This window comes from Poecile atricapillus, chromosome 12, assembly GCF_030490865.1.
Source record: "Poecile atricapillus isolate bPoeAtr1 chromosome 12, bPoeAtr1.hap1, whole genome shotgun sequence".
NCBI lineage: Eukaryota > Metazoa > Chordata > Aves > Passeriformes > Paridae > Poecile > Poecile atricapillus.
In genome coordinates this window covers 8,823,017-8,838,157 of record NC_081260.1, presented here as the reverse complement: position 1 = coordinate 8,838,157, position 15,141 = coordinate 8,823,017, and the positions used below count along the sequence as shown (strand labels likewise).

The 15,141-nt window shown below is 40.2% G+C and overlaps 1 protein-coding gene across 5 annotated transcripts in view; it reads left to right on the top strand.

Annotated features, from left to right (window-relative positions):
• Positions 1-403: 403 nt before the first annotated feature.
• The window catches only part of LOC131583808 (phosphatidylinositol-binding clathrin assembly protein-like), a 30,585-nt gene continuing 15,847 nt past the window's right edge, over positions 404-15,141 (top strand). For 4 of the 5 annotated variants that reach the window (XM_058848303.1, XM_058848302.1, XM_058848300.1 and 1 more), the window contains exons 1-8: positions 1,200-1,604; positions 9,773-9,915; positions 11,083-11,158; positions 11,985-12,087; positions 12,277-12,370; positions 12,475-12,586; positions 13,614-13,720; positions 14,356-14,397. In XM_058848303.1, the coding sequence (XP_058704286.1) occupies positions 1,472-1,604; positions 9,773-9,915; positions 11,083-11,158; positions 11,985-12,087; positions 12,277-12,370; positions 12,475-12,586; positions 13,614-13,720; positions 14,356-14,397 (810 nt within the window). In that variant the 5' untranslated portion in view covers positions 1,200-1,471. Of the gene's footprint in view, positions 463-1,199; positions 1,605-9,772; positions 9,916-11,082; positions 11,159-11,984; positions 12,088-12,276; positions 12,371-12,474; positions 12,587-13,613; positions 13,721-14,355; positions 14,398-15,141 lie in introns of those variants that run through there. The other variant, XM_058848301.1, reaches the window with a different exon arrangement.

The following is a 15,141-nucleotide window of genomic DNA, read 5'->3' as shown; positions in this document are numbered from 1 at the left end:
AATGCTGTAACCAGGCTGCGGCTCAATCTCTTCTCCCAAGCAACAAGTGATAAGATAAGAGCAATTAGCCTCCAGTTGTGCCAGGGGAGGTTTAGAGTGGATGTTCTGAAAAATTTCTTCACCTATAGGGTTGTCAAGCCCAGGAACAGCCTCTGAAGAACGAGGTGGAGTCACCAACTCTGGAGGGATTTAAAAAGACATGTAAATGTGGCACCACTTGGTGACAGCTTTTAGTGGTGGGCTTGGCAATGCCTGGTTAGGGGTTGGACTCGATGAGTTCAGAGGTCTTTTCAAACCTAAATGCTTCTTCAGTCCCTTGAAACAGGCTCAGCATGGGAGATTTGGCTCTCTTTTTTTATTATTTTTCAGATGCTGTTTCTGAATGTAAAGTCCGCCAGAGAACTAATCCCCACAAAAACTAGTGTAACTGCGTCAATGAGAAGGTGCCCCTGTCCATGGCAGGTAGGTGGAACTAGACTATCCTTGAGGTCCCTTCCAACCTAAACCGTTGTGATCTGTGATGAAAATCTCATCTCGATCATTCCCCTCGTCCACCCCGCGACAGCACGGCCCTCGCTCCTCCCCCGGTGCTTCTCCCGCCGCTAACTCGCCGTGACGGCTCGGCAGGTTTTATTTTTCATTCACACCCACCCACGAAACAAAGAGCCGGCGGGCAATTCCCTGAAAGGAGGATGTCGCCAGCTGGGGAGTGGGCTCTTCTCGCAGGCAGATAGCGACAGAACGGGAGATCATAGTCTCGAGCTGAACCAGGGGAGATTTAGGTTGGACATTAGGAGGAATTTCTTCACAGAAAAGACATTGGAATGGGCTGCCCAGGGAGATGGTGGAGTCACCGACCCTGGAGGTGTTTTCTTAAGAAAAGACTCAGTGCCGTGGTATGGCTGACATGGTGATGTTCGATCAATGATCACAGAGGTGTTTTCCAAGTGGATTGTGTGATTCTGCGGTGCTGGGGCGGCGAGTCACGGAGCGCCTCGGCACTGCGGGGGATGGGTCCCCACCGCCCGCGGACACCTGAGGCACGGCGTGGGGAGCGGCCTCGGCTTATGCTCCGCTCCCGTTGCCGTTCCGATGCCGCTCCCCATCCTCTCCCGGCCCCGATGCAGTCGGGCCCCGGCCCCGCTCGGCAGCGGCGGGGCGGGAGTGGGGCGGGCACGCGGTCACCTGACGCCACGGCCGCCGCCATTTTGTCTGTGAGCGTAATGTGAAAGGGAAGGAAAGCCGGGGCGCACCCGCGGGCGGAGGCGGTAGCGCTGAGCGGGGCTGGGAGCTGAGCGATCACCGCCGCCGCTCCGTGGAGCAGTGGGAAGAGTCCCTGCAGCGGCGGCCGAGAGGAGCCGCTGAGGCGGAGCCCGGCGAGCGCTCCCGCCGGAGGGAGCCGCCGGCACCCTTCCTCCGGGAGGCTGCGCTCGCCCCCGGCCGCGGGGGAGCCGCCGCCAGGGCCGCGGCGATGATGTCGGGGCAGTCGATCACCGACCGCATCACGGCGGCACAGCACAGTGTGACCGGATCGGCCGTCGCCAAGGCTGTGTGCAAGGCGACGACCCACGAGGTGATGGGCCCCAAGAAGAAGCACCTGGACTGTGAGTAGGATCTGGCGGCGCCGCCGGGTGGGCCGGGAGTTGAAGCTCCGAGCTCGGGGTAGCCCGTCAGCAGGGCCCTCCGGCCATGGGCGGGGGTGAGAGGGGAGAGCCGGCCGCTTGCACCTGGAGGGGGGTGTCGTGTAAATCTGGTTGGACCTGACTGGTCTGATCTCCAGAACTTCTTTCCCACGTGGAGTGAGCGAGGTTTGTAACACTGTCCCGCCCGGGAAGCAAAAATATTCCAGCCTCATGAGCTGTTCCCGGTGAGAGCTGCTTAGTTGTTGTGCTCTGATTACAGTGGTGCTTATTAATCCGGCACCTGGGGAAAAGGTGTTTACGGTTGCAAGCCAGAAATTAATTTTTTAAGCCCCCTTTCGTCCTTCCGTGCATCCCGTGGACTAGAACCATTTAAACATTTTGGACATTTCCCGAAATGTCGTAGTTTTCTGTCTTACGGCTCGCGAAACGAGGTAAAAGATTAAAAGGTAACGGGAAAGGCGTAGGTTGCGTAGTGCGTTTCTTCTGGATGAGAGTATGTTGCCGCTAATACGTTTAAACTTAATATGTTAAAACCTCTTTCTCTATACCAAAAGATGCAGAGAGTTACCTGAAAACTGCAGAAGTATCAGTGGTGTTGCTTCGCTTCAGGCTTTAGAGTAGCAATTGGAGTTGCTGTCTGCCCCAAAGTGTATAAACCTTTTACGTTCTGTAGCATACCCGCTCTCCACCTTGTTAAAGCGAAATAAGTGTGTGTGTATGTTTCCATTAAAGAGAGGAAAAAAGGCTTGAAGCCTTTTGCTGGTTTCTTCAAAGACGGGCTCGTAGTTTTGCAGGATTCGTACAAGTTCATGGTACTAAAGGGGCTGCTGGTTCAGGCTCTCGGCAGAAGCATTCTGGGTTATACTGTTTGAAGATAGTTGGGATGTGTGACCCTGTGACACTGGTCTGCTCATACTAGCTTGTGTGAGAGCTTTCAGCATGGATCAAACAGTTAAAACCAGCTAAATATATATTTCATTTGTTACTGATCTGAATGGGTGGCATCCAGCTACAGTGGTGAACATTGCAGCTATTGTGTTGAAATTAAAAACCTTAAAACTGGGTAACTGGCAATTTTTTTAAAGATACCTTTTTAAAGTTACCTTCTTTCTCTGTTCTCTTGTTCTGCCTGTGGTACAAGTTAAATGAGGTAACCTTTGAGTCCAGAAATGGCAACAGGAAGCCAGAAAGTGGTGACAGTTTGCTCAATAGTTTGAAAGCTTCTGAATCCTAAAAGAGTTATAATGTGTTGTTTGAAAATATTCTTGAAATACTCTTATCTACTCTAAGTCACCCTTACAAAATAAGAGAATGGAAGCATGGAACAATTTTTAACTTGAGAATACCATAAACTGAGATTGCCTTTTGACTAACAAGTTCCTTTTGATCCCAGGCTGTTTAGAGCTGTCAGTCAGTCTCCTGAAGGTCTCCTTCTGTCCTAGATGAGTTCTGTATTCTGTGTAGTTAATTTGCTCAGACTTTGGCCTAAGACAAAAATCTTGTTGTTGTCACTTGGTATCTGAAATAGAGGAATGCTTTGGTGGGGTAGGGAAAAAAAAAGACGGGTAATATGGTACCTTAAATATGTCTATAAGGAGTTAAAAAAATCCTAATGAACATTCACCTGTCTTCATTGAGTATATCCAGGCACTGCTTTTCGAACATCTGCAACCCTTTGAGTAGCACTTCTTATTTTCCGCTTGTAGACAAGACTTATTTGTATTAAATGTGAGCAGGTAGATAGGAAATACTGTAATCTCTGGGGAAAAAAAAAAACCACACAGTATGTTTTTTCCAAGATACACGGCAAGTACTTCCCAATTTAAGTACGAGATGAAGGAAAACATAGCTTGGATTTAATGTAAAACTCTGGTGTTGTACTCTGGTCACTACGTGTGTGTGTCATTCAAAATGCTACACCGTCTGGTATTATTTGTAATTGCTGCTCAGGAAAAAGCTTAACCAGGAACAATTTTTTGAGAGTTGCTGCAGTTGTATTAGGGATTGTGGAGGAGTATGAGTTTGTGCCCTCTGTTCACACTAGTTCTTAAAATCCCCTTGTTGCCAAGTTTCCTCAGCAAGAAAAACTGTGGTATTACAGTATAGGTCTTTACAGAAAGGTGTTACCTATGCAGTGCCTGAACTAGTATTTAAGTGTCTTGCGGTTTGTCTGACTACTAACTGCTGAGTAGCATAGTCATATTTTACTTTAAAGAGTGAAAAAACACCCACAAAAAATCCAAAAAACCCTAGAAAACCTAAGCAATGTCAATGGGCATACTTGGGGATTTACCTTTTAAAGTAGGTCATGGTGTCCTAAATAAGTCAGCAGATCTATGTCTGTAGTATTTTGTAATATTTTTGTGTAACATAAAATGTTATATAGAGGCTGATCGTTCCTCTTAATGGAGCATCTGAAGGTATTGACTCTTCTTTCCTTGTCACTCCCTCAGCCTTTTGAGTCTGGTGTGCAGCCGAGTGGGGCTGTTATGCTTTTGGAGGCAAACCTGCCCTTGTCTAACTGCTGAAAAGTCAGAAGAAAAAATAAGAAATTAAAGCTGTAGCCAAGCTGGTAACTGGCAGAGCAGACTTGTGTGTAGACCAAAACTTGGAGAAAACAAACCCCTAAATTAATTGCAGCTTAAACTTTTAAATTAAAACAGTAATGAAAAAAACAGCTTTTGTTTAACTTGTATACAGCCCACTTAAGAAGCACAGGGAAGGGGGGGAAGGTAGGTAGTGTTGCTAATCAAAACTTAAAGCTCCTATATGTATACAAGCTTTGGAAATCTAAGAAGTGGTAATTCTGGCACTGTAATTCTGGTACTGCCCGTTATTTCTTTTGGCAACCAGAGCTTTTGACTGTCAAGTGAATGCTGATGCAGTGTGGTTCTTGCAGAGATGTGTAAGTTGTGATACAGGACAAAGGTGTTTTCTTGAACTCTTTACACAGACCAGTGGCTGTCATTCATTTGAAGTTCTTTAGCAATTTGTGAAGTTTTTCAATACAACAATTGAGGAAATTTAACTTGAACCAAAAAAATAATTAATATTGTTGGGATCTATAAATGGGGGTTGTATATAGCTTTTAAAAAAAAAACATTATATGCTGTCTGTCCTGTATTCTTGTTTAGGGGGGAAGTGGGACAGAATAGCTGAATTGCTTTGCTTGTGGAAAGGTAACTCAAAATTCAGATTTAGCTGTTATTCTATAACTGAAATGTAAAGATTGATCTCAAAAGTGCATTATGAACATGGTCATAACATGTTTGTAACAGTTGAGTGCTATCTTTTAAGTCTTCCAGCAAAAATTGTTACATTCCTTGGCTACATTGAGAAAGTTGGCTGAAATGGCTCTGGTGTTATACGTTTTTGTAATGTGCCATCTATGATGCAACTTTATAGAAGAAAATGTATTTTTGGTAAGACTGCTGGGACTGAGGAAAATGGTCTTAATTCTTACATCTGTCTTAGAGCAGTTTCAGTCCTGTGACAAAATAGAAGAAATACATGAATATTAAAGCACTGTGGTTGCCTTTATCTTATGCATTTACAGCTCCCTTGAGAGACTCCTGACTCAAGAAAATTACGACTTTTCCTATTACTTAAAAGTTGAAAAGTATGTCAGTTTTTGTCGGTGCCTAGTTGAGAATTTTCCAAAAACCTGATATATGTATATTTTATTTTGTTTTTAATATCTGGACAGAGCATGCTGTGCTCTGAAGAGCTGTATAGCTTCACAGATGATGTGCCAGTATTTCAGATGAGTTGTGGAAAATAAATATTCAGTACTTTTCTAGGCAGTAAGATTTCCACAGCTCTTCTAGGGTGCTTGAAAGCCCGTATGGTACTCTTCTGATTTAAAGATGTCAAATTTATTTATTTATTATTTATATTTTTTTTCTTTTCTTTTGTGTGATGTTAACATGTTTCTAAATTTCAGTCTAGAAATAGCACCACAGTTTCACTTGCAGTTGAAATGATTCCTCTGGATAACTGGCAAAATGCTTTGAGTTGTGAAGTGTTTATATAAGTACTGCAATAAGAAAAGGAGCATCACTCACCCTGTGCATTTCATTCCAGGTTTTGCTGGAACATCCATATTACTGTTGTCCAGGTGTCAGTCTCCTAGGTCCATGTGTTCCTTTATACTTCCAGATGTATGGGGATAATAGCCTTTTCCTTCTGCACCGCCAGCTGTAATAGATCCCTATGGTTGTGTCTATATAGATACCCTGTTGCAGACTTAGAAGAATCATATTAAAGAAATGTCATTTGCATTTCTTTTTATGTATCTCAGTTGTAGAATTAAAATGTAATGCCAGCTTTATTGCTAGTTGATTTTTTTTTTTTTTTTTTAATTAGCCCAAGTAGCCTTATTGAAGCATTGAAGTAGCCTTATTTTTAAACTTGGTGTTTCGCAACATGCTCTTAAGAAAGTCCAGTTTCGGCCTATAAAGTGCACTGACATTTTTTTGCTTAGTTTAGTATTTTAGAGACATTTTGTTTGTCTAAGCATGTATTCTTTGATATTGTTAACTCTGACTTACGTGCTTGGGTGTTGAAGGAGATTTTGGAATCAAAGACCACACTGTGCTGAGTACCCTCGTAAAAACTGTCTTCAGGGCAGCCAACGAGTGTTGTCTTCAGCATGTGTGTCAAGTGCCTGGGGCTGGCAGCTCACTTAGGCCCTTGAACCTCAGCCACAGCTTGAATTAGACTCCTAGTGGCCCTGCCTATGTGAATTATTTCATTTTGGTTGCCTTTTGAAATGGACAGACACACATCTTACACAGAAGTTCCCAAGAAGAAGCACTTCAGAATGAAACAATAACGAAGAGCTTCTCAAATACAGCAGAGCTCTGTCAGCTCCACTCTGTTACTGACACTTGACAGAAGATATTTGCATGGCTTCTTGTGGAAGTAAACCTTTATTCTGGCATGATGTGGGGCTTAAGGAGCACTGCATGCACATGCTAAAAGTAGAATTACTGCTACATTTTGCCTGAGCAGCACTGTAAGAACACTCAATAGCAGTCACAGACATTAGAATGTGCAAAGGATCTCCCAGTGTTAGCATCATCTTGGAGTCTACTGGGGACTTAGCTTGAGGGAAGGTGGCAGGACAGGACAGAAGTCTCTGGAGAGCACTGGCAAAATAGGAATGAAAATAGCTTGTCTAGCTTGACTGGAGAGCAGCAAGATTTTGGTTTTTAACTTGGATCTTCCTAGTTTAATCTGTTATTTAATAAGCACATTTAATATTAAAAATTTGACTTGTTTACTGGCTATATGAAGCAAAAGGACTTTGTACTGAATTCATATTTTCGATAGGCCGTGTGGTCTTTGACCTCAGCACAACAATGGAATTTCTTTAACTGTTACCTAGCTTCATAGGTATTGCTCTAGAAAGCATTTGTGAGATTTTTGTTGGTTGCTTGATTTTTATAAACTGAGAGTAGGACTTGTAATAGTCCTGTAAATTTCTGTGTGGGGTACAGACACATCAGCTGCTGCTCTTAGATACTGTTCAGTGTTTTCCATGTATTTCTATACTTCATTATAAACTGATTTGATTTAGGAAGACTTAGTTGCCTTAGTGTGTTTTGAGAGCACTACTTAGAAATGTCTCAACAAAATCCTCATTCAATTGATGAGGCTGTTGAATTAGAATTTATTATTTCCCTATGAATAAATTCTGGGATTGGGACTTGCTTCATTATATGGGGCAATAATTGCCTATAGACTGTTTGGACTTCTAGGTTAAAATACTTCACAATTTGACAGATCATCTGATGATCATGAGTAGGGAGCATGTCTTGGTTTAGAAGACAGGTGTCTGCTAGGGAGGGCAGGAGCCTCTCTTGGAATGAAAAATGTAGACCCCCTCCCTCTGAATTACTACAATTTTGGAATCAAGGGGCTTTCAGGCAAAGATCTGGGGATAGGAATAACAGTTCTTTACTTGTATGTATAGCAAGGCAAACAAACAACAATAACTACAGTGTTAACAACAAAACAGAACCAGGGACCCCGTGACAGCCTTCTCGGCTGAGATGGGAAGGGATGGAGGAGAGGCTTTGCTTCACAAACCCCTCGGGCTGTCAGTCCCGGTGCTCCTGCAGGGCTCTGAGGAACACCCAGCTGGAACAGCAGGGATGAGCAGAGATCCTGGGCCGGTGGCTGAGGTGGATCAGCAGCTCTGTGGCGGTGCCTGGCACGTATGTCCCAGCATGGCAAGGAGAAGCAGCTCTGTCTGGGTGATGGTGAATTTCTTTCTTCAAGCAACAACTGCTTTGAGCATCTGTTCTGCTTTGAAGCCGAAGAAATCAGCCAGCCCCCAGCTGCACCTGCCTTCCCTTTTGCCTGCCCCCTTCCCCTCTGTGCCCAGCCAAAACTCCCTTTCTTCTCAAGCACCCAACAAGCACCAGCAATTGGGTAATGGGCAAAAAATTCCATAGGTGAGAAGAAACAAAAGGAAGGACACTCAACCCCCAACAGAGCAGTAGCTAACAAATTACTTGGGTTTTGAGAAAGTTCACATTTTTAAGTATTGAACTATTTGAATACTACTCAGCAATAAGGTTTTGATGTATAGCTTGCTTAAAGCTTATTTCTTCTGGTGTGCTTCTTTTTGTGCAGTTATTTCAGCATTTTTGTGTGTTGCTAATAGCAGTGAAAGTTTTCATCCCAGCTTCCGTGTTTTGTACATACTTGGAAACCTGTGAATGAAATTAGTAACTTATTATAGCTTGCGTTTTATAGCTTTTTACCTTGATAAGATACAAAAAATCTTTACTCTGTTAAAATTACTCTGATTATTAAATTATTTTAAACAAAGGACTTTTTCTTAATAAACCAATCTTTAGTTAAGGTCTATCTGTAATATACTGTGTGCACTAGAAAGATATAAATTTTAAGTATAATGTTTCTATGAAATATTTTGTCCTAAACTATCAATGTGTGAACTCTAAGTTGACATTTAAAGTGCTTAGGATGATGCAGTCTGTCCTTTCCATGCTGCTGCTGAGGTAGTGGTGCCAGAACTCAGTTGCTTCCTGGCTTTCCCAGGTACCTGCCCTTCTTCAGGTCCTTATCCAGACAAGCTGTGCAAAACAGCAATGGGCTGAGCTACCAACGGGCTGCTCACCAGGCTCAGCTTAAATGAGAGGCTACAAAGGAAGCTTTTCAAACCAGATGTTTGTTTTACTAGCCTTGCCCAGTCCTTAGGGTGTACTTTGATCACACCTGAGCCGAATTTAGCACTGAGAGAGACTAAATGCCTGATATGCGTGTCTTGAGGGGTTTAGAGTAGTCCTGGATTCAGTTCTCTGCTCTTTTCTCAGCAAGTACCTTCTTCAGCCGTTTCAGGCAAGTGCTCTTCCCATATGTCTGCTGGAGGCTGTTCTGATTTTGTACTTAATGTCAGGCAGAGTCTTGAACGTCTCTGTCTCTGACCTCCCAAGTTAATGTTCTCCTGTTGAGTTTATTGTCAGTCTAAAACACAAAGAACTTTTTTCATATGAAAGCCTGAGATCTACCATGATCCATCATAAAACACTCGGTCAGCTTGTGACCAGGTGTTTTTAAGCTAAGTGGAAGGATGGATAGATGCAAATTCTTGCTCTTAATTCTTACAGAAAAGAGGCGTATTTTACAGATTTGTAGCATCTCATTTGCCATCGTGTGAGTACTCAGGCCTAGGTTGGAGTGGCAGGGTTGTACTGCCTGTTAATCTCATGAGGTTGGGATGTCTCAGCTTTTCCTTGCTCCTCAGATTTTCTTTTTTTGTTGTTAGATTGGGTGGCCTTAGGCATTGAACATCCAGAAGGTTGCTCACACTGGCTTTCAGAGACTAGTTTGGGCTTCATTTTAATAGAACAGGTTGATGAGCTGCTCGGACTCTGTAAAATTATTGAAATGCCTTTGAAGTTCATACTTGGAGTGTTTTGGTAAAATAGTGAATCTGAGCAAGGAGAGTAAAGGAGCTCAATTATTTCTTAAACAGAAATAACTGAAGTTAATGCTTCCAGTATGAATTCTCAATGTAAAAACCTCAAAATAATATGTCGATCCTCTGAGCTTGAAACTCATTGAAATGCTTTGATTTTTTTTTCCCTTTAATTTAGATCTAATACAGTGCACAAATGAAATGAATGTGAATATTCCACAGTTGGCAGATACACTCTTTGAGAGAACTGCAAACAGTAGCTGGGTTGTAGTGTTCAAAGCTCTAATTACAACACACCACCTCATGATGTATGGAAATGAGGTAAGATATGATTTGCTCTGTTAAAGCCTACTTGGCAGCTTTTTAAAAATTGTCTCAATCTGTAAAGCATTAGATACGTGCTTCAGTTTTTCAAAGATTTTGTTTTTCATCTGCTGATGGCTATAAAGTCCAGACATAAAGAAATATTCCTCCATTATTTCAATACCAAAACGTATCAGGATTTCCAATTTACTTGAAGGTATCTGGGTTGGTCTGTGAGGGAATAGTGAATGGCCTTTCTATATTAAAGGCTTGAAAAACTTCTGATGAGTTTTACTTCATTAGGGTAGTGCTTATCAGTAGCAGCACAGTAGAAGAGTCTTGTTAGCACTCTGAAAATGTGTAGCCAACCTAAAAACAGATAAGAAAGAATAGTTGCTGAACGGGAGAGGACTATGATGTCTAGAATATTTCATCTTGCAGGACATCACCTAATGGGCTGAGTCTTCATATGCTGTTGCTGTTAATATTCCTCTGAAACACTGTTCTACTGCATTTAATTCACTTAAATTATTTCATCTCAATTTATTAGAAGCTTCCTAGTCAATAACTTGGAGTTAGAAATTTAGCCTCTCTTGCACAAGCCTTATATTAAAAGCTAAACTTTGGTGAGGTAACAGTCCTGAACCTGTGTGTGGTCATTGATGTAAGAAATTATTGTTGACCACTGGTAACTTTGAAGTGATGATTCTTAAAAGTGCTTTCCGGCCATTAAACTGCTGTGAAAGCTTGGTGTTCCTCCTCCCTGCAAAGCTCTGTGAATTTCATTGAAATGACCTGTAAAACATAGTGTGCTCTTCACACTACAGCCATTGAGCTACATCAAGCTTCCGGAGCTTGGATAATGCAAGTAGTATTTTTTTGCGTTTTCCAGCTTGTCTGTTCTAAAGTACAAAGTTAACTAGGCAGCATCCTCTAGTGTTATTTGTATTTTATTCATGTTTCTTTGTTTAGTTTAAATTTATATTTTGCCAAATCGAGTTTTGGACTTCAGAGGCTTTGTTAATTTGTTAATTTTCAGGTTTTCCTCTAAATTTTTCCCTTTTAACTAATTTCTATTGTAGATAGAGGTTACCAGAAACAATTACAAGTGTAGTTTGCTTGTAATATGCTTCTGTGTTTTATCTCTCACAGCAATTACATTCTCAACTTTTTCTTCACCAACAGCGCTTTATCCAATATCTTGCATCCCGGAACACTTTGTTCAACTTAAATAACTACCTGGACAAAAGTGCCATGCAGGGTAAGGATCTTTCACTGAAGGAAATAACTCTACTTATTTTTTTTTTCTGTGATGGTGCATGTGTTGGTTGTACACTAGGGGCTAAATGACATTTAAATGGAAGAGTGTTTTGATTTTTATTGCATGAGACACCAAGAATGTCCAGCCAAGAATGTAGACACAGGTAAAGTGAGATTCTGGGTTACCTAGGTGAGTGCTAGAAATTTGTCTGTAATGTATGTAGCATTGCACACACAGCTGTAAGTTTTACAAAGTGAGCTCTTGTTGCTTATTAAAATAAACTCGATGAATTATCAGCACTATAATAATTTTTGTTGTTGCATTTTAAAGCCTTAGGAGTAAATATTTATTGTTAAGGTGCCTGGAATAGTAACTAGGATGTGCTGTATAAATAGGGAGAACTTCAAATCTGTGATAAGTCCTTTAATTACTTGCTAGTGGTAGAACACGTTTTTAGGTTTTTATGTGGTGTTTGAGGGATGGGCAGATAAGTTACCAAACTCTGCAGCATTTTACGAGGACTACGTTTTTATTCTAATTTCAAGAACATCTTAACAAGAACTGCTTGGTGCTTGCCTAATCTTTTATGCTCAGTTCTTGTCTAATATTTTAATGTCTTTAGGTGTTTATTCTCATAATTGCAACAAATGCTTCCGTAATCTTGGGAAGAAACTAATGTCACATCTCAAGATTCTGGAAGGGGAAGGACTGGAAGGACATTTTATGCAAGCTGATGTAGAACAGACTAGTAGGAGAGTAGTTCATGAAAAGAACTGAAAAACTGTACCCCTTCAAAATGTCTAACTTACAAATGCTTAACTTTTAGGCTATGATATGTCTACCTTCATTAGGCGATACAGCAGATACTTGAATGAAAAAGCACTTTCATATAGACTTGTAGCAGTTGACTTCACCAAAATGAAAAGAGGGTAAGACTACTACTGCTAATTCTGTTTGAACCTTTTTGTTGCAGGGGGCAGGACAAGGAGGAACACAGTTGTTCTTAAGCTTGTCATAGAATGGTGTTCTTTTGGCCCTTTGAAGCAATATTGTATTGTTGAAACAATATAATGGTGCTGAGATCTCTGTGTATTGTAAATATGTCTTTTATTCTGTAGGATAGATGGAGTGATGAGAACTATGAATCCTGAAAAGCTTCTGAAAACCCTTCCAATCATACAGAACCAGCTTGATGCACTCCTTGATTTTGATGTAAGTACTTTAGGCTCACTGTTAAGTAACACACCCTCGTTTTGAAGTGAGAGTTTCATTATTTTGTTAAATACTAATTTACTTTCTCATTGCTTTCTACACAGGCAAATCCAAATGAACTAACAAATGGTGTAATAAATGCTGCCTTTATGCTCCTCTTTAAAGATTCCATTAGACTTTTTGCAGCATACAATGAGGGGATTATTAACCTTTTAGGTATGTGATATGTTTTTTATCTTTTGAATTTTGTGAAAGATATTGGGAAAACTAAAGAACATAGACAATTTCTGACTGCAGTTTCTTAATAAATTGTCTCTTTTGCTGTTAAATAAAGCCTGTCTTAGTTTTAGTGACCAGGAGCATAGGCTTACACATCCACTTCTACCTGGAAGAATACATGTTGAAGCAGAAAGTGAAATGAGAGGGTAATTGGTGAGACTGAAACAAAAATACCATGAAAGTGCAATGGATAGCCTTTGCAATTTGACTGTAAAGGTTTGGTGAGATATGTGATGTTTTGAGTATTTAATATACTCACAGTATGGCTGAAATCTGTTTTCCTGTACTTCCTTTAAAACTTGACTGGTCACCTTTGACTGGTACATGAATCTGCCTGTGCTGATGAGATGAAATGTAGGTGTTTTTTTTTTTTTAAGGGTGATAAGCTTTTAGCAAAGCCTTTTCATTACTATATAAGCAAATTTATGAATGAAACCATCAGTTTGTTCTGTAAATCCATTAGTTTTTACTCAGTGCCATATTTGTAAGTATATAGGGCAAAACCATAAAAAGTGAAGAATGTAATTGATGCTCCTTTTGGTAGGTCAATTCAGTATATGTAGCCACTTCACTATCAAAATGTATTGATACAGGGTCTAAAAAGGTAAATAAATACCAGGAATATCTTCAAATGATACAATAATTTGTCTCATTGCCAGATAATAAGCCAACTTTTTGAAAATATTCACCATAATACCTAATTTAACAATTTGCACTGATTCACATTCATGTTTCATAAATTATTGCAGTATAGTCTAGTGCATTGAAACAGAAAAATCAGTGGTTTTGTATTCACTGACATATTATAAACGGTATTCCTGGAAGCTTGAAAATGTGAGTAGTTTTGAGTTTCTGCTGTCGGTTCTTACTGAAGGTTGTGTCAAATTAACTTCTATAATACTGTGTCAGGTTTTTGCTGGGGGAGGAGGGTATTATCTTACAAGAGTTTCATTTGTATCCTCAGAAAGATATTTTGATATGAAGAAGAACCAGTGCAAAGAAGGCTTGGATATTTACAAAAAATTTCTAGCCAGAATGACCAAATTGTCAGAGTTCCTCAAAGTAGCAGAGGTAAATTTATGTATGTGTATGGAAAGGTTATAGTTTAGCTGTCTGTATTGGTACAGTATCAATATTCATAAAAACACCTTTAAACAGATTGTTTGCTTAACTTCATTATAGAAGGAACTATTCTAGAGATTAGGTATTTTAAAGATTGTATATGCGTGTTAAAATGGAGTGGGATTCTATGGTATCCTTTTTATTAGCCAGGCCACATAGTAAATTTTCTGAAGTATCATTATAAATTTTATGAATGCTCCAGAATGTATAAACTGATTATTACAGTCTATTTAAAGATATTTATAGGGCTCTCCTTTGCTTCAAGTGCTTAAAAGTTGAGAAGTAGTTTCAGTAAGCAATGTGATTTCTAATGCTTCTAGCATTAGGTGTTTCTAATGTTTCTAGCAGGCTTTTCTGCATGAAAGTTAGCCTGGATGAAAAACTAAGTTTGGCTTGAGATGAAGTTTAATGAATTTGTGATTTCTAAGGTGTGTTCCTAGCGAAACTTGTACCAGTCCAGAAAATTATCAACATATTTTTAATGTGCTAGCTTCTATATAACATTCAGACACTGCTGGTTTTTATTTACATTGCCACTGCATATAGTAATGTGCTTTTTTTCCATTCTTTTTTTGTAAACCCAGCAAGTTGGAATTGATCAGGGTGACATTCCAGATCTTACTCAGGTAAGTGTACATTGCATATTGATTAACCCAATTATTTTGTTATTTGTGTTTTTAAAGGTTGGTATGTATTATAGTAATCATTCTTCTTGAGACTGTATTCTCTTCTGTGTATTTATATGTGGGATATATATATATATATAGTAGCTCCTCACATGGATTAAATGTATTCAATACTCAAACTTTGATATTCATAATGAGATTCTTGGATTGTTTAAATCAATAAAACCCACAGGAAATAATATTTTTCAAGAACTTCTGGTTTTTATCATAGAGGATTCCTTGGCAGCTAAGACAGAAGTATCTTGCCACACCTAGAGGAAAACCTTTTATTTCACTCTAACTTAATGTCTTCTAACACACTTAAAGATGATAGTGAGCTGGTTCAGTTGAATTTTTTTCTGTCCCCTTAACACTGAAGAATAAATTTGATGTTTCTATATCAACTCTTAATGCTGGCTTTGATTTTACTCAGTAATATGAGGGACATGTGCAATGCAGGCTGTGTGCTGGAAAACTCAGTCTGAAAGGTGGAATGCAGGGAAGCACCTTCCAGTGAGGATGAACTGAGGGGTAGAAGGAAGGTGAGGAAATGGTTTGACCTGGTGAAGAGGAAACACTGATAATCCACAGAGGTCAATAAGGCTATTCTTTGTGAGTCTCTTCAGCTTATAGGGATGTTTTATTTCTCAGCTAGGGCCAACCCAACAGAGCAAGAGTGTTTTGTCGTTACTTTGGTAGCACAGA